Source organism: Apus apus, chromosome 13 (assembly GCF_020740795.1).
Source record: "Apus apus isolate bApuApu2 chromosome 13, bApuApu2.pri.cur, whole genome shotgun sequence".
Classification (NCBI taxonomy): domain Eukaryota; kingdom Metazoa; phylum Chordata; class Aves; order Apodiformes; family Apodidae; genus Apus; species Apus apus.
The window spans coordinates 3456872-3474609 of NC_067294.1; the positions used below are offsets into that span (position 1 = coordinate 3456872).

Below are 17738 nucleotides of genomic sequence, written 5' to 3' on the forward strand. Positions count from 1 at the left end.
CAGCTCCCGGCGCTCAGCGCAGCCCCAGGCCTGGCGTTAGGAGGCCTCCGCTTCCAAAAAAAAAAACCGCACTGAGCATTCCCGGGGCAGGAGAAGCAGCCGCCCCAGCCGCTGAGGGCCGGGCCCCGCTGAGGGCCGGGCCCCGCTCCCCCCATCTTGGCCGCGGGGCGAGCCCCGCCCGGGCGCGAAATGGCGCCCGCGTCCCGCGCCGGCGCACTGGGGCGGCGGGCCCGGCGGCTCCTCCCGCGGCGGCGGGGCCGGGCCCGGGAGCGGGGCGGGCCGGGAGGCTTGGGGGGCTGCGCGCGGTGCCTGCCCGGCTGCTCCGCGGCTGGCTCGGCCCTGACGCTGCCAGCGAGCTGCGCCCGGCCGGCGGTAGGTGCGGGAGGAGGGAGGGACGGGCGAGCCGGGCCTTGCGCGGGGGCCGGGCGGGGGAGGAGGCCGCGGGGGGCTCGTCTGGAGACCTGAGTTCCTGCGGGGCCCGACCTGAGCGGGGCTGCGGTGTGCGGGGGGGCTGCGGTGTGCGGGGGGCCGCGGTGTGCGGGGGGCTGCGTAGCGCCCGGCCGGAGGGGGGAAGCTGCGGGGGACACCCCCGGGGGACACCCCCGGGAAAGGCCGCGCCCCGCGCCGGCTGCGGGCGGCCGGGGAGGGACACGACGTTAAAACCTTCCTGCGCGGCGGGGCTCGCTGGGATTTATCGCCGGGTTTGCGCCCTCCCGGGAGGGGCCCCGCCGGGACGGAGCGGGGCTCGGGGGCTGCCGGCTGGAAGAGAAGGGTTGTTTTTTTCTTCCCATGTACGGGGCTTGAATGGCTTGTCGAAGTCGGGGTAGAAGCGTTTCTGGAAAAGCTGTGGAAAAACGGCGGGTTTGGTTTTTGTTTTGTTTTTTTTTTTTTTCCCTGCCGCGTGTTGTTCGGCCCTCAAGAGAGCTCGTGAGGAGCTTCAGGTGTGTCGTCTAGGAAAAGAAGGGGTGTTGCTCGTGGGGTGACGGCTCTTCGCCCGGGGGGGGGGTTTCTTCTGGAAGCCCTGCGTCGCCAGAACGCAAATAGCTGCGTTTCGTCACCGGCACGGCCGGGGGGGTTTGTGTTTCTTCAGCTGACGCTAGTGCCGGTGTTCAGGTGTTCAGCTGAATGCTGCTCCTTCTGGGTCTCCGAGGGTTTTGGCACAAACGTGTTAAAAATGTGAGAAATCCCCCGAGAGGGGGGCCGAGCTGTGAGGAAAAAATTAGGATTGATTTTAAGTGTCTCTATGTAGCGAAATAATCTTGCTCGGAAGCACAAATGCCACCCGTCAAAAGATTGCTGTGCCCTAAATGAAGAAAAAGCTTCGTCTGGGAGTTGATTGTACTGAAGGCCTAGATCTTCTGAGGCTTCAGCTTAAAATGCGTTTTTGTTCTGTGCTGTGAAGCATGCTCTGCAATTTAATTTGAGGCTGCATCACCAGTTGCAGCAGCTTTCCAGCCCTGCCTTTCTTGGGTGCCGTATCTGCTGCTCTCATTCCCCAGATGGACTGTAAATTCCTTAACTCTGAATTCCTTAACGTTGTGAGTGGGTGACCTTGATTATCACTGAACTGTGATCTCTTAAAGACACTATGATTAATGGGACAAGTATTTCAGCTGTTAAGGGCAGACCCATAAACATTAATTTCCAAGTGTTAGAAAGTTAAAGCTTAATGAAACCTGATTTATCCCAGTGGATGTCCAAGCTGTTATTTGAAAAGTTTTCCTGGGAACTTAATTTCTGCTGGGTTTGTTTGTTTGTTTGTTTGTTGTTTGTTTGTTTGATTTGTTTTTTGTTTTTTTTTGCTTCTGTCTCTATTAGAAACCTGATTTGAATGTGTCTTATTGTAATAATTCCTGCTGAGCCCTGGCATTGAGAATGGAAAGTGGAATGTACAAACTGGGGGAAGCAATTGTGTCTTTGTGGCTTCAATACAGTAGTAAAAACTCTTTCTTGTGACTGACATTGTAGCATGGGAAGTAGTGAAGAGCTGGCAGCTTGGTGGAGGAGCTGGTGACCACTGCTCAGAACCCCCTGCTGAGACCCCATGTCAGGGGGGGGTTTAACATCTTCATTTTAGCAGATGCTCACGGTTCTGTCACCAGCACAAGCTGCAGAGACAGCTAATTTAGCTCGATTTTTTCTGGGTTGCTGTCGCTTTTCATTGAATCATCGAGGTTGGAAAAGACGTTTAAGATCAAGTCCATCAAGATTTTTGTGGATTTGAGTTTGTTTGAGTAGGAAAACATGCAGCTGTGCAGAACGTTTGATCGCAGCACGTTGAAAGCAATGTTTCTGGAGGAAAACAACAATATGGGGGGGTGCACTGGTGTTTGATACTTTGCTCTAGACAAAAAGGAATGCAGATATGCTAAATCTCATCGTTTATCTAAGTGTTTCATTTCACCAGCCACGCTGCCGCTGTTTATCTTGGATAATAATGTAGTTAACTCTACCTTAGACTAGCAATTCTCAGTTACTTCTCTGTAGCGTAATCTTAACAGAAATAGCAGTGAGGGAGGGGACTTTCAATCTAAGCCTCCCCCAGCCGGGCAGTTTGTGCTACACCCAGGCTGTCAAACCTCTCATGCTTTCTGGGAGCTCACAAACATGTTTTTTTCCTGCTTTCCATGACTCTTTAGATTATGTTAGTAGTTCAACCAGTTAGCAGACAGTGTTTACCAAACTTCACCGGTAATGATAATACAAATACAGAGTAACTTACTGTTTACATTGTGCTGTTACAATGTAAATGCAGTTGCAACATTTGTTTCCCATCAGTTTTATGTTTAATCTGACCTCATGTTTCTGTCACTGACACAGTATTTGCAATGTAGGTTAAGCTACTTTGTGTTAAGATGTTACCCTCGAGCTCCTTCACAAAAGCAAAAAAATGTATGAATTAGTGTCAATATATTTTTATAATTTTTTGCATGGGATGCAATACAAGGATTAATGTTTCTTGTTGGGTTTTGTTTGGGGTTTTTTTGGTTGGTTTTTGTTTGTTTGTTTTGTTTGTTTGTTTAAACTAATAAAGGTTTTTATGAAACTTTATCTGGACAGGAGGGGAAAACAGACAGATGCTTGTGAGTGCCCCATGGCTGCAGCTGCCTCAGTTCATTCATTTATTGCCTGTTGTAACTTGGAAGCATTCTTTAGGTAAGAAAACAACTTCAAAATAGATTGTCTATCTAATACACTATCGATTGTCTATCATAATACATTTCTGTGTTGCATCTTTAAATTGTTTTTTGCTCTCAATTATAAAGATATTTATGTGTTTGGCTTACATGTGACATTACAAACCTATCTTCCATGTGTTTGAAACTGGCAACACTTTTGCAAATGGATTTTATGTGCTAGGCAGAGCTAGCAAAGAGACATTGTGCTCACTGGACAGAAGAACATGTAATACTTGCAGGCTGTGTGCACCACAAGCCCCTCATACATCTCAGACATTTGATTTTTGCTTTGGAGATAGCTTCTCCTGTATTCATAATTAACATCTGTACTGCACCTGTGTTAAATTCTACAACTCTAAAACTGATATGAACTGAATGTTTTTTCAAAAGATGGTGTTACTACCTGGAAGAATCTAAAGTCTCATGTCTCCCATCTTTTAACGAAAGTAAAAAAGTTGTGTTAGAAGGCTTCTAAAGATGTTACTGCTGGTTGAACACAGTACTTTGTAAACACCTTCAGTTTTTAAAACTACTTTTTCATTTCCAATCTGTCATGATTTAGTGAGATGTGTGTTGCTGTTCCTGTAGCTTTCCATTAAACCACCTTCAAACAATGTAAAATGAGTAACTGAATTTTGAGGTTTTGGGTATTCTTTCTTACAGCAGACCAAGATAGTCTTTCATACCAATATGCAGGGTATTTTGGTGTTCACATATGGGAGTATATTTGTACATCATCTGTATCTTTTTTTGCAGATAGAGTTTGATTAGCCTAAGTAGTTTGTTTCCTGTCAGGATTGTCATAATGCAGCAAGCATACTTTTGGAGTAGAAGTTTGTAACATTTAAAACCAAGAGTCCTTGCTTTTTAAAATAGAGTAAGTCGTATATTTAGATATGACTGTTTTGATTCATGTGGTTTTGGGATACAGTAAGCTAAAAAAAAACAAACAACAAACAACTTTTCTTATCCAGGTTTGTAGTTTCTTAAAGTAATCTTCAAGAATCCAGGGGTGTGTTTGTGTTGCATAAGAGAACTTATGTGACTAATATTGCAGATCATGCAAAAACTAGATTTGTGCCAACAATTACAGCTTCCCATTAGTTAAATGGTGGTTTTGAGATGGTGTTTGGTAAAACTAATTTGTTTGCCACATTCCGTTGTTCTACTTCCACATCTGCCCTGCACTGTGGAGTGTACTGTCTGTTTTGGTTTTTGTTCCAAAACTGAGTTTAGTCCCTCCCATGGGTCTCCCAGACATTACAGAACAATTCTTCCTTGGTTGGTGGCTTCATAGGTCAGTTCATCATCTGGGACCAGTCCCTGCCTTCTGGTTAAGGAATCCATCCACACAGACAGGATGACTCAACAGTGGGATGGATGTTCAGATACCAGAAAGGTGCTGGTGACTTGACAGGAACTACCACATTCTTTGGAGGTATGTGTGCATGTAAACCTCTCATTGAATACTACTTGGATTGTATGGAACTCACATGGAACTATAGTTGTGTTTTTAAATATATACTCTTCATAGCTTAAGCATTCAGAATGGAATAAGCATTCACATTTTTGCAGTACATTTTGGGGCTTTATGTTTGGTAAAAACCAATGGAACCTTTGTCTCTCTTTGCATTTCACAGTGAATAATATAATGTAATTTTGCTGTATTTAGAGTACTGCAACATAGAATACTAAAAATAGACATTGTAGAGTTATCAGTTTTAAAGACATGTAGCAACCAGAAAAAGTGATGGCCATGTTCCATCACGGAGAGCATAGATCCAATGTATGCCATGTAGATCCAGTCATATCTCCTCATACATCTGGGCTGACCATGCTGCATCTGGTCTCTAGCCTGGCCTGTGGTTTAGGGGAGTGTTGTCCTTTCTGGTGGTTCTCACATGCCAGAACTTCTTTGTGGGAGCCAAAACAACACCCTTCAAGCTTAGATAAGTTTCAAACAAGGAAGTGAAAATTTCCATTTCTTTCAGAAACATGTATTTTACTGAGGTGTTGCAGATTTACATGAGAAACAACAAAAGCATAGAGAATCTTCTCAACCAACAGCATTTGCTTAATTTCCTTTTTTTCCCTGCACTTTAGTTTTGGGCAACAGCTAAATTTGTAGTTCCTCCTGAGGAGGGAGGAGGAAAAAAAACCAAAACAAAACATGTATGTGACTCAAGCTAAATTTAGCAAAGCTATGAGCAACTGGAAGAGAGGGTTATGTCATGGTTAATTGCTACATCCATACATAATGCTTTGGAATGTCCATTCATTGTGTGACTTAAAGCACTCAAAAGTCATAAAATGTGGTCATGTAGATGGTAATTTGATAAAATGGTCTAGTAGCAAAATATTTACTCATGCTGAACTTTCATCTCCATTGCATTAGTAACACTAATGAATTGTTTAGAAATACTGCTTTGGTTTGGGGTGTATTGTCCTTCATTCTCTTTCCTTGCTGCCTTTGCTTCTTAATGCGAGGCAAGTTCAGGGAAGCAAAAACTGAAGTTATTAAAGGTAATTTAAAGAGTGTTACTAGCTTATCCTTCCACATGTATCACTTAGCACCATCATAAAGGGAACTTCAAAGAGGCTAAGGGAGGATTCCTGAAGCTTGCTAGAATAAATTCCTTGGTGATTGAGATGATTTGTCAGGAGGACAATCAGTAGTGAATCCGGTTGAGAACTGACCGAATAACAGAGTTCAGTCTAGAATGGACTGGAGTGGAAAGCAGAACCCTTCCTCATGCTGCTCTTTTCTGAGCTCTGGCTCATGTGGCAAACATTCCCCAGTGGAGCAGATTCACAGTTTGCAGTGTTCCAAGGTCACTGTCTTTTTTCTTGCTGAAAAACAGCACGTGAACCTCTCTCACTTTGCCCTGTTTTGATAAGTGGTCTCTGAAGTTTTTTGTTGTTAGTTGAACAACATTTTTTCCTCTCCTGGTGTGATTTAAAAAACAAACAAACCAAACTGAAAAACCCAACAAAACAAAGCAGTGGGGGAGTTGGGCAAAACTGTTGAATCTGTATCTTCTGAACATATCTGTTCCAAGTTCATCAGTGTTTAAAAAGGGAGTTTATGAATTGGGTTCTGTAGTTGATAAAATTCTTCTAGAAATCGTGAGTAGATTCTGTAGTTTGTCTGCTGAGTTTGAACTTAAACATGCACAATTTGATACTGCTAAACGAAATTGCTGTTAAATGCTTTTTTTCCCTCCAAAGTGCTTTATGTACTATCAGGTACTAAGGCATGAAACCTCACTTGATAAGTTAACAATCCCAACCTCTTCAGATTCAAATCAAGTTGTACAAAATAAAAAGTACTGAGAAATAAGGTCCTTGCTAACGTCTGTGCACTGGGTGTATGGATGTACCTTTTTGCATAGTAATGTGCTATATTTAATTTTTGCCAACTTCTTATCTCTTATATTCACTGCCTTATCTCCCTTCCTCCCCTAATCTTCTGGACATTTCTAGAAACCTGCTCTACATGAGACCTTTCAGGAAACATTGTAATTTGACTTCATCAGATTGTTCCAGTGCTTGAAGCTTTCATGATGAAGAGAGCTGGGCAGAAAGTTGTGGCTGAAAATGAAACTCCTGAAACATCACAGAAAAGCAAAAAACAGAAAACTTACTCATATGGGTCAGTGTTTGGTGAATCTGACTTGCACACCTCCATGGACTGGGGAAGCCTTCCCCACCACGTTATCCTGCGTGTTTTCCAGTTTCTACCTTTAGTAGATCGTGCCAGGGCTGCTTCTGTCTGTCGAAGGTGGAATGAAATTTTTCACATCCCAGATCTCTGGAGGAGATTTGAATTTGAACTTAGCCAGCCAGCTACTTCTTACTTAAAGTCTACGCATCCTGATCTCATTCAGCAGATTATCAAGAGACATGCTGATCATCTGCAGTATGTCAGCTTCAAGGTAGGTCTGGGAGGAACAGGCATCTTTTGTCATCTAACTGTGCACAATGTGTGCAGCTTCTCTATGGCAGCTGGCTCAGGTGTTGTACCTGGGGAGCCTTAGGTTAAAAAATGCAGCTACTGCAACAGTTTATTCCCATATGTGCACACTGTTTCCTTCCCTTTTCTACACTCTAATCTCTGCAAACTAAAGGAAGAGCTAATGCCATGCTATACAGTGCTGAAGATGAAATTATGTGTTTTCAGAATATATAGAACACTTAGTATTCACAACAGTTCATGGATCACAAGTTATTAAGTACCTGTAACTTCTGCACTTCATAAAACTGACTATGATAAATTGGCATTAACATGTCTTAAAGCAACTTTTATGCTTTTTCAACTAGTCTTCTCTCATCTCAGCTTCTACAGAGGAGGAGGATGAGATGAAATAGTGATTTGTCCAAAGATAAATCAGGCTTATAGATGAATTGAGAGTGAGTTCATTATTCAAGATGCAAGGGTAGTGTCCCTGTGAGGAAATTGGATTGGTTTGCTGGAGTGTATCTAGGCTTTATCATCTCTTTTTTCTGCTTTAAGTGTTTAGAATTGGCATTTTTAAAAGGTGCATACATACTACTGTCTATCATAACAATAATGCTAATTACAGTTGTTTAGGAGGGCACAAGGTTATTTGAAGGGAAGGCTTAGAGTCAAGCTCTCTGTTCATTCTAGGAGTAACCAGCAATCACACTCCGGAAAATTTTCTAATAGTAACTTTCCTGAACTCTTTATTGTCTTGAAATTTCTAATTAATGTTCCATGTTGTCCTTGAAGAAAATGAGATCTGGTGCAGTACAACTGAGTGGGTGTGGAACTTGCAGCCTTAGGTATCCTTGATGTTGTTTTCTAAATAATAATAAAGAATGACTTAATTTTTAAATTGCTTTTATAGGTTGATAGTAGCACTGAGTCAGCAGAAGCTGCCTGTAACATCTTGTCTCAGTTGGTGAACTGTTCTATCAAGACACTGGGTTTGATTTCTACAGCAAAGCCAAGCTTCATGAATGTCTCTAAGGTAATGTCCTACAAACTGTAACTCTGAAGCCACTTTAATTCTCTTACACTCTCACTTCTTGGTCATTTTTATGGAACAGTCTGTATTTATTGGCATATCTTTAATTCATGCCATCCATTAGTATCAGGAAAATAATTAAATATTAACTCCATTCATTAAATGTAGTAGTGTTGATAGTTTGGGGCTTGAGTTTCCTTGTTTCTAGACAAAAAGATACAGTCATCATGTGCTGCAACATATTGTTAAGATAGTTGAGACTTCTTTTTTCTTTGATTATAGGTCACAGCAAGGTTACTTTCTGGAAAATAAAATAAATGCCATTTCCTTTTTCTGTAGATAAATTCTAGAAACTGCAGGGTCATGACTGGGTCCACTTACCTCTCTTCCATTACAGTGAAAAGATAAATCAGAGTGGATGAGTTAGCTACTGAGTGTAAAGTTATTTTTTATTGCATGCAGCAGCTTATTCTTAAGCAAAGATTTCCTGTGTTCATGTTAAGTAAGTTTTTCTTTGTTACAGAAGAAAGGGGATGCCTAAGAAGTGATTATTTTTGTGCTTTCTGTGCTTACAAAACATGAGGCTTAGATGCTGAAGTTCTGCCTACCTCATAATTAATTTTTTCCCCTCCCTCAATTTTTCTAAACAGGCCCACTTTGCTTCAGCACTGACAGTAGTTTTTGTCAACTCCAAGTCATTGTCATCAATCAAGATAGATGACACACCACTTGATGATCCTTCCTTGAAAGTTCTTGTTGCTAACAATAGTGACACTCTAAAACTGCTCAAAATGAGCAGCTGTCCTCATGTGTCACCTGCTGGTGAGTAGTGAATAGATATGAAAGATGTACTAAAGTGTCATAAAATAATAGTCAAGGCTTAGTTTGAAACAAGTTATTAGTAAGATTTCTAGTGGTGTTCTGAGTCTCTTAGAGGTCTTTTATTGACCTAGTCTTGGCTTTGGAGACTTGGAAGGGAAGAAGAATAATGTCTTTGTTGGATTAATGAAGGTGGAAGTGCTCCTTGCTTTGCTACATCTTCTAGAATACTGGGGATATATTTTTTTTACATTCTTCTCAGCTGTGTGAGTACTTCTGGTGATAAGCCTTGAAGAGGAAGAGCCTCCAAAATGAGTGCAAGCCTTTAACACGTTCCGAGGGTTTTATGTTTGTTGCCCGTTCTGGGTAAAGGTAACCAGATGGGTGCCTCTTCATGTGTGCAACTTTGTAAACTTCACTGGCATTGTGTGGGGACACACATGCAGTATCATCAGCCTGGGGAATCAACTGCTGCTTGGTGGGATAATGGAGATGCAAGCAGTTGTCAGGAAAGGTTTCACAAGTTACTGTGAGTTTAGCGTGCTGAGCAAAAGTGCTAAAAATTCATAGTGTGTACAATTTTAAAAAGTATGAGTTTGAGTCTTCCGGTTTCTGTGGTGCCCTCGTGTGTTCAGTTCTGGTAGTGTGAACTTGCTCATTTTAGCATTGGATGGTGAAGGGCTCACTCTCTTGAAGGGTGCTAGAAAATACAGGCTTGCCAGAAAGTGCAGTGGTTTGGAATCCCTCTCATCTTTCTTCTGAAACCTTGGTGCTGGGGAAAGGGAATCCTGGCTTGGTTTCTTTTCTACATTCTTATCTAGAGTCCACAAAAGGTGACTCGTCTGTGTACTTTGTATTCCAACAGATTGGAAGCAGTTCTGTTGTTTATGTCTTAATTCAGGGAAAGGTGTGTTTCAGCATAGCTCTTAAGCCAGGCTGCTGGTGGTCATTTGAATAGAATGCTGAGTTGAATGCTGAAGGAAGGAAGATTAGGGCAGGGAACAGTGGCAACTTCAGCTGAATCTTGCCTGGTTTCAGTTGCCCTTTCAAAGTTGAGGAAATTCCACAAAGGGAAGGGCAAAGAGGAAGAAAAATATGCAGATCCAAGATGAGTGCCTTTAGTTAGACTTGCTTCTTTTGCTGATAAGTGTTAATGGCCAAAGCCCCATAAAAGGGTGTTGCTCTCTAGCACTTTATCATATTTTGTGGGGTTTGGATAATAGTGGGAATAATCAATAGCATTAGTACTTGCTTGAGCTTTACAGCAAACAACTGTGCTTATATTCGCTTTTCACTTTACAGAGTAATTTGTTTTGTTCCTCAGGAATTCTTTGTGTGGCTGACCAGTGCCATGGACTCAAGGAGCTGGCTTTGAACTACTACATACTAAGTGATGAACTATTGCTGGCTCTTTCAAGTGAAAAGCATGTTGATCTGGAGCACCTTCGCATAGACGTCGTGAGTGAAAATCCTGGGCAAGTTGAATTTCACACCATTAAAAAGCAGAGCTGGGACGCTCTTGTCAAACACTCCCCCAAGGTCAACATTGTGATGTATTTCTTCTTGTATGAAGAAGAGTTTGATGCTTTCTTCAGAGAGGAAACCCCAGTTACCCACCTTTACTTTGGTCGTGCAGTAAGCAAAGCCATGTTGGGTCGTATTGGCCTGAATTGCCCGAGGTTGGTTGAGTTGGTGGTGTGTGCTAATGGGCTGCAGCCTTTGGATGAGGAGCTCATCCGGATCGCAGAGCGCTGTAAGAACTTGACAGCAATGGGACTTGGTGAATGTGAGGTGACTTGCAGAGGTTTTATTGAATTTGTGAAGATGTGTGGAGGCAGGCTGACCCAGCTTTCTATAATGGAGGAGGTCCTGATTCCAGATAATGATTATAGCTTAGATCGACTTCATTTGGAAGTCTCCAAACACCTTGGAAGAATGTGGTTTCCTGATATGATGCCAACGTGGTAAATTCTCTGTATTTGTGGGTAAGCTGTAAGAGTCAGGGTGTTGGCTTTCTATGCAAATAAAGAATTTTAAAAATGAAATGTGAAAACATTTCAGGATTAGAATTTTCTACCTTGAGAACCTTGTAGTGTAATAGGAAAACATTCTAGAATGCTAATGGTATACTGAAATAGAAAACAGATTAAGCATTCTTAACACTTTGGAAAGTATGCCTGTGGTTTACAGGTGCTTCAGACTTCAGTGAACTTGAGCTTCTCTAAGCTGTAGTTTAAAAGTTCCATACACAAAGATATTTTTCTTTGTATGTGTTTCTTTGTTTAGTCTTTCTGATGTATTTGGAAGAGGATTAGAGAAAGTTTTTTCCTTTAGCAAATTTAACTTTATGGGAAGCTGGATACAACTTGGAGTTCAGGAAAGGTATGATTTGTCATGTTTTATGCAGCTATTTTTCAAAATATTTCTGTTATAAGTGTAAAAGCTTGTACATAAAAAAACTTGCACTGGCCCAGATTACTCATGCCAGTCTATTAAAATGTTGTGGTAAATAAGCTATGCTTACAAAAAACTTTTGAGTTTTAAATTGCACTTTAAATAATTTTGTCAGAATAGTTAAACAGTAGGACTGCATTGTACTGTATGTTGTTTTCCAGTCATATGAATTAAATGGATGGAAAGAAGACCTTGTTAAAATAAACTAATTTGTAAGTTTTGACCTAGATTGATTGCTTGGGTGAATGACAAAGCACTTTAGAAACTGTGAGAGTATGAGGAGGAGTTTCTAAGCTTGAGAGAGTTCAAGTCCTTGATTACAGAGGTTGATCTGTGAATGCTGTTCCATGGTTTCATTAGTAAGAGATAAGAAGCATCTCAGAAGTGTGGCTAGTGAGAAAGATCAAATGGCATACAGTTGTCTTCAGTCACTTTCTATCTGGAATCAAGGGTTTGGAGCACTTAGAAAAATGAAAGCAATAACAAAAAACCCAAACAACTTGCAGATTAGAGGCCAAAATGACCTGTTGTAATCCTGCCTGTATCTCAGAGCTGTGCTGTAAGCCCTGATTTCTGGTCTAGGAATTGCTTGACATGACCCCAAAATTTTACTTCAGGACTGTTTAATGCTTATTGCTATTAATTATTTTTTGAGAAAGTTTTTTTTTATTATTATTACTTCTTTGTTTTCTTTAAAAGAAAAAGGAATGGTGAGTTGACTTGAATTAGAATACGTGTTTTTGTGTTGAATTTTGCACACTGTAAACTGAAATTAATTGTATGCAAATTTTGCTGTAATTATTTTCATGCTGTAGTTATTCTATCTTTCTACTTACAATGAGAAGTCTATATTTTATTTGCTGGTAGTATTTGTCACATCAGATAAAGTATCAGTTTCTTCCACACTTAAACTTCTTTACTGCAAGAATAACAGCTAAAGGGTTAAACCACCATTGTCTTGGACAGAGTTGTTCCCAGTTGGGAGCTAAGGAATTTAAGATAACAGAGAATACACGTCTGAATAAGTGATGCATTCTTGCCTGTTGCACAGTTAAGAAGCATCTGCCTCTGTTAGCACCTCTTACCCAAGCACTTGCTTCCTTAATCAGCAGGACTATAATTGCTTTTAAGCAAAAGACTGAAATATCTCTAAACAGTATTTGGTTTGAGATGTATGGTTTGGTTTAAATGTAAACATAATAAAGTGATCTAATACCTGCACTGATACTAGACTCTTAACCCATCTGTTGCACCACATCCTCCTGTTAGACAGGGTTCTGGCACCAGTCATGCACCTTTTCTGCCACACGAGGGGGTCTGAGCTACTTTGGTGCTTGCTGACTTTCCACACTCCTTGAGAAAGCTGATAATAATTAGGCATTGCTAACTTCTTGATTCTCTTGTAAATGCAAATTCCAAAAGAAACTTGAATCTTATTTTTCCTTCTGTTTCCTGGTTTTCTTTTTGCCATCCAATGGAGGCACTGGTTGTTCTGGCATGAAAACTCCCAAGCAGTATTTTTTGTGCTTTTTGGAGTGTTTCAATGAATCTCCCTCTGGTTTTCCTTGGTTCAGGTGCCTTCAAAAGTGATCTTGTTTGCCAAGGTGTAGTAAAGTTCATAAACGAGCCTAAGATACAATGTCCACAACAATTACAGGTGCTTAACTAACTGGTACCTGGAGCATGTATAATTGTTAGCAACTTGTAATATGTAAGGCCCAGAGTATTGAATGAGTAGTCATATAAATTGTTGATGTACATACCGTGTAACTGTTTTAATTCTAGGAAATACATCTCTTCCTTCCTTCCCTGAAGGCTGCCCTTCACCACAGGTTGCCCACGTGATAAGTAAAAACACCTTTTGGATGCTGAGATGAATTTATTTGGAATTCACTACATTTCCATTTCACTCTCTTTGCCCTTTCCCCCTTTCAAGGTTGCTGGTAGGATCTGAGTGATCGCAGTTCTCGACGTGAATATGAGATACGATCCCAGGAAATACTCTTTGCATGGGCAACATTCTCCCAAGGACCTGGCCCTTGGAAATTCTACCGTTGTATCTGATAGGGTGGATGCAGAGCAGTTTTACACAGAAACCTGGTGAAAACAAGAGGAGGGAAAACATCAGGTGGCTGATGAAGCTTTTGTTCTCCTGTGCTAGTATTTCAGAAATACTAACATTTTCTGTCTTTTCTTTTCCATTGACAGCAAAAGTGTAAATGCCAAAATAGCAAAGATACTGTGGTTGCAAAAACTAGAGATAGTGGTTGGAGTTGTTTGCTTGGTGGTGGAGGGAAGGTGGGAGGCAGGAAGAAGATGGGAATTCCTGGGAATTCCTATCTTAGTAAAGAGAAGAGCATTCTACAGAATTCAAAACTCCCTGTTTTTTAAAACTTTCCTTTCACTGTAATTTAGGCTCCAGCCTCAATGCTTGAAAAGATAAAACTAAGATCTCATCTTGTATTTGAGACTGGATGCACTTGCACTCTTAACAGGAGCAAAAAGTCCTGCCTACAAGTGGATAGATGCAGTGTTTCCAAGCACGTACTTTAACTACTTGGCTAAACGGCAGGTAATACATCAAAGAAATATGAAATGAAAAATAGTTATTTACCTGATCCCCTGATTTGGACTCCATCATCAATGGCGTTTCCATTGTGGAAGAATTTAACAGGACCAGAGAGCTCCCCAGAAAAGGGAGCATAGACGGTTGCTCCGTCGGCACAGATGACGTCCACAGCCGCGTGCTTTCCCTTCCCGTTGCGTCTGAAAACAAAGCTCTTGTTAGAGAAGTCTCTTGTCAGGCCTGGCTTTGTAGAGAGAGATCAGTTAACTCACTGCAAGATCTGGAAATGGGTTGTTTGTACTGAGACAGTGTTGACAAAGTTGGCTGGCTGAAGGATCTAGAAAATTTTTTTGGTGTAGATGATGTAAAGCCATGGTGGGTTGATCTGATAGAGCTGGAGGCTTGCAAGTTGGAGAACATGACTTTCTTCCAAGCCTTTAGATAGAACTGTAAAGTCACAGCAATGTTGTTTGACAGGTACCTGTGGAGCACCTCAAGGCCAACCTTCCACAAGACAGTTCCCAACACCAGGTCAGGCACAGCTTAGACTGAGTCATAAAAACCTCCAAGCAGAGAGATTTTATGAACAAAGCGAGCCGCCTGCTCCGGTGCTACACTACCCCTGTAGTGAAAATGTTTCCTTGTGTCCAACATAAGCCTTCAAAACTTTAATTTCTTAATGACTCAAAACAGAATTCAGCTCTATCTCAGTGGAGGAGCAATAAAACCCCCCGTTCCAGTTATGGAGTACCTTGGAGCTCCGTAGTATCCACAGCCGTATCTATCACAGCCTCTTATCTCGTTGGTAGGATTCCCTGAGCACAGTGTTGCCCAGTGTCTGTCTTGCTGTGGGAATGGTGGGACATCTTTGGAATACAAAAAGACAGCACATCGAAGTTAGTGTCTAGGGTCTATTTTGATTTTAGTCAGATAGGAACATACTGGAATTACATCCACACATGCAGTTGGATGTTTCCTCCACAAAGTGTATCGCCCTTTTAGGAACTGCAAATAGAACGAATGCCTAAGGTTGGATTCTAATGTTTTTACATCAGGGCTGGCTCCTGTGAGGACCATGCTTTAAAGAGAAACATTCAGAAGAGCATCATGGTTCCTAGAGTGTAATTTGAGGGATGAAAAGAGACTCAGTTCGGTTTCTTGTTCTACACCCAGGCTAATGGGACTGGACACCTCAAGTCTTCTTCTACGTGACTACCAGATCTTTAAATTCGTGATTGCAAAGAATCATCCTAAAGTCTGACAAGATGCAGTACTGACAATATTGCTAGTAGTTGACAGGGCACAAACAGAAGAGTTTTCTGCTCAGTTTATTACTGAGACTTGATGCATCTGTCATGGGGGGACAAGAAGTACAAGTTGGTAAGCTGATACTTTCTGCATCCTATTAACTCTGTCTACAGTCCTGTTATGCTGTGTGTATAATGCATGCTTTCTTTCTTTTGAAGGTTGCTGTCAGGGAGGACTGAAGACAGAGGGCACCACTGCTATTTGACGTTGTCCTTATTTGAAATTAGTAACTTAATTTTCACTAATTATACTACTTATTCTGGAGTTTATTGTTGTTGGGTTTTTTATTTACCAGGCGTAAGTAGATGAGTAGGATCGGAGTGGTCACAATTTTCAACATGGATGTGGGAGATTATGCCAGGAAACACTTTCTGCATGGGCAGCATTCTCCCAAGGTGTTGCCCTCGGCGGATTTGGCCGTGGTACCTGATGGGGTGGATACAGACGAGCTTGACACAGAAACCTGGGAGAGACGGGAGAGGAAGCGAGATCAGGAAACATTAGCTGCCTCTGCTCTTGGGGTGAGCGAGACCCCTGCCCTGCTACCATCTTACTGGAGGCTGTAATGCTGAAGCAGAGATGTAGGCAAGGTACCAACAATCCTGAAATCCAAATTGCTTGGATTGCTATGGAAAAGAGGGAGTTGGAAAAGGGAGACGGGAAAATATCTCAGCAAAATCAAGGGCGTATTTCTGAGACTTTATTATTACAATTCCTTTTTTTGTTTTTTTCCTGATTTGGGTTTGGTTTTCTGCTACCTGATTTTTACCTCTCTTCTTCCCTTCTCTCCAAGAAAAGCATAGGAAAAGGACTACATCCTGCTAAGATTTCTGATATTTCTCAGCAGCAAGCTAGCTGTGCACCAGCATCGGAACTAGAGGGGCTGTAAGGTGAATCAACGCTTGGCTTCAGGAGCCACAGAAACCTTCCTGAAGTAAACCAAACAATTCCTGGTGCATGCCTCACAACATTTCTGTTGCTACTACTTGCCTGATCCTCTGATCTGGACTCCATCATCAATGGCATTTCCATTATGAAAGAACCGGATGGGTCCGGAGAGCTGGCCGCTGAAAGGAGCGTACACGCTTGCTCCGTCAGCACAGATGACATCCACACCCACATGCTTCCCTTTCCCACTGTGCCTGGAAACAGAAATAAGGAATTAGAGAAGTTTGTCAGGCTGAACATCATGCATAGATAGAGCAGTTAGCAGTGTCTGAAACTTGTCTAACAAAAACTTTGCATCTGCAATTAAATCCAGTACCTGAAGGGGCTCCAGAAAAGCAGGGGAGGGGCTTTTCACCAGGGAGGGCAGTGATAAGACAAGGGGGAATGGTTTTAAACTTTAGCTTGTGTCAATTAATCTGCTCAGCTTTCAGTAAGCTGTGTCTGAATGTTAAATACCTGGTTTATAAGCAACAAGAGTAAATTACACAAATCCTTGGAATACTTCCCATTTCCTTCACTACTCTGGTTGCTGTATTATCTGTGTTATCTCCACCTGTGCACCAGTTAGTGCTGCTGCTAGGACTGCACTCCAGTGAGACTGCCAGTTAACATCCTAAAAATGAGTAAGATATCCTGCAGGGAGCAGCCTTCCCTCATTTGAAATGTCATCTCTGGTTAAACTCTACTCTTGGTCCCATTTGATTTAGGAGAACAAGAGCAAACCTCACTGCTCCAGCCTCCCTTACCTGTCAGCACCGAAACGGCCACACCCGTATTTATCGCAGCCTCGGATTTGATTGCTGGGATTCCCACTGCAGATCTGTGCCCAGTGCCTGTGGTGCTGTTGGGGTGGGTGGGCGTCCAGCTGCTTGGCAAAAACTGCCCAGGCAAAAGAGGAAAAGAGGGAAAATTCAATCACATTATTCATATGGTACAACAGAAGGTGTCAAGTTGCAAAACAGTGTATCTGAAATGGAAGACATGACTTCTGCCACAGAAGAGAAGTTTCTTCCTTAAGTACTTTGGAGAATGACTCATGGTTGTCTATAATTTGAGAAACTAGAGGTAAAGTAACATTTTATAACCTGTTATATAGACTTGATCCCTTTTTCTAGAGGCCTTATTTTAAGATAAGAGCACTAAGAGCAAGCCCATTGCTGTTTTAGTATCACTTTGTGAAATAAGTCAAATGAGTTTCCTTTTCTTCACCTCTTCAGCCTCTAAACACAGCAAGATATGACTCCAAAAGCACACCCAGCTCCTCTTTTATAGTAGTCATAATTGTGCAGATTGCCATAACTCTTCCTAAAACCAGATTGGAAAAGCTCAGCATTCTTTCTGTTGGAGCACACGTCAAAAATAGGTCAGTGTCTGCCTAGAGCCGCGAGGTAGCAATCTCAACTCACCAGTGGACACCAAGCTGACCAGGGCGACCAGACTGAGAGCTGGCATCTTGTGGCTGTTTCACCCCTGTTC

General features: G+C 42.0%; 2 protein-coding genes across 4 annotated transcripts; one reads left to right on the forward strand and one right to left on the reverse strand.

Annotated features, from left to right (window-relative positions):
- The first annotated feature begins 261 nt into the window (after positions 1 to 261).
- LOC127390197 (F-box/LRR-repeat protein 21-like) lies at positions 262 to 12667 on the forward strand. 3 transcript variants are annotated; one of them, XM_051631483.1, is made up of 7 exons: positions 262 to 372; positions 3061 to 3156; positions 4477 to 4617; positions 6663 to 7114; positions 8048 to 8170; positions 8818 to 8989; positions 10311 to 12667. In XM_051631483.1, the coding sequence occupies exons 4-7, from the start codon at positions 6740 to 6742 to the stop codon at positions 10952 to 10954; spliced, it is 1314 nt and encodes a 437-aa protein (XP_051487443.1). In that variant the 5' UTR covers positions 262 to 372; positions 3061 to 3156; positions 4477 to 4617; positions 6663 to 6739; the 3' UTR covers positions 10955 to 12667. The 3 variants fall into 3 exon arrangements, with proteins under 3 accessions (XP_051487443.1, XP_051487445.1, XP_051487444.1); XM_051631484.1 differs by lacking the exon at positions 262 to 372 and adding an exon at positions 683 to 941; XM_051631485.1 differs by lacking the exon at positions 4477 to 4617.
- A 642-nt stretch (positions 12668 to 13309) lies between these two features.
- LOC127390200 (myeloid protein 1) lies at positions 13310 to 17738 on the reverse strand. The gene is made up of 7 exons (XM_051631490.1): positions 17669 to 17738; positions 17009 to 17141; positions 16305 to 16456; positions 15607 to 15777; positions 14758 to 14872; positions 14055 to 14206; positions 13310 to 13537 (listed from the first exon to the last, which is right to left on the reverse strand). The coding sequence occupies exons 1-7, from the start codon at positions 17712 to 17714 to the stop codon at positions 13347 to 13349; spliced, it is 960 nt and encodes a 319-aa protein (XP_051487450.1). The 5' UTR covers positions 17715 to 17738; the 3' UTR covers positions 13310 to 13346.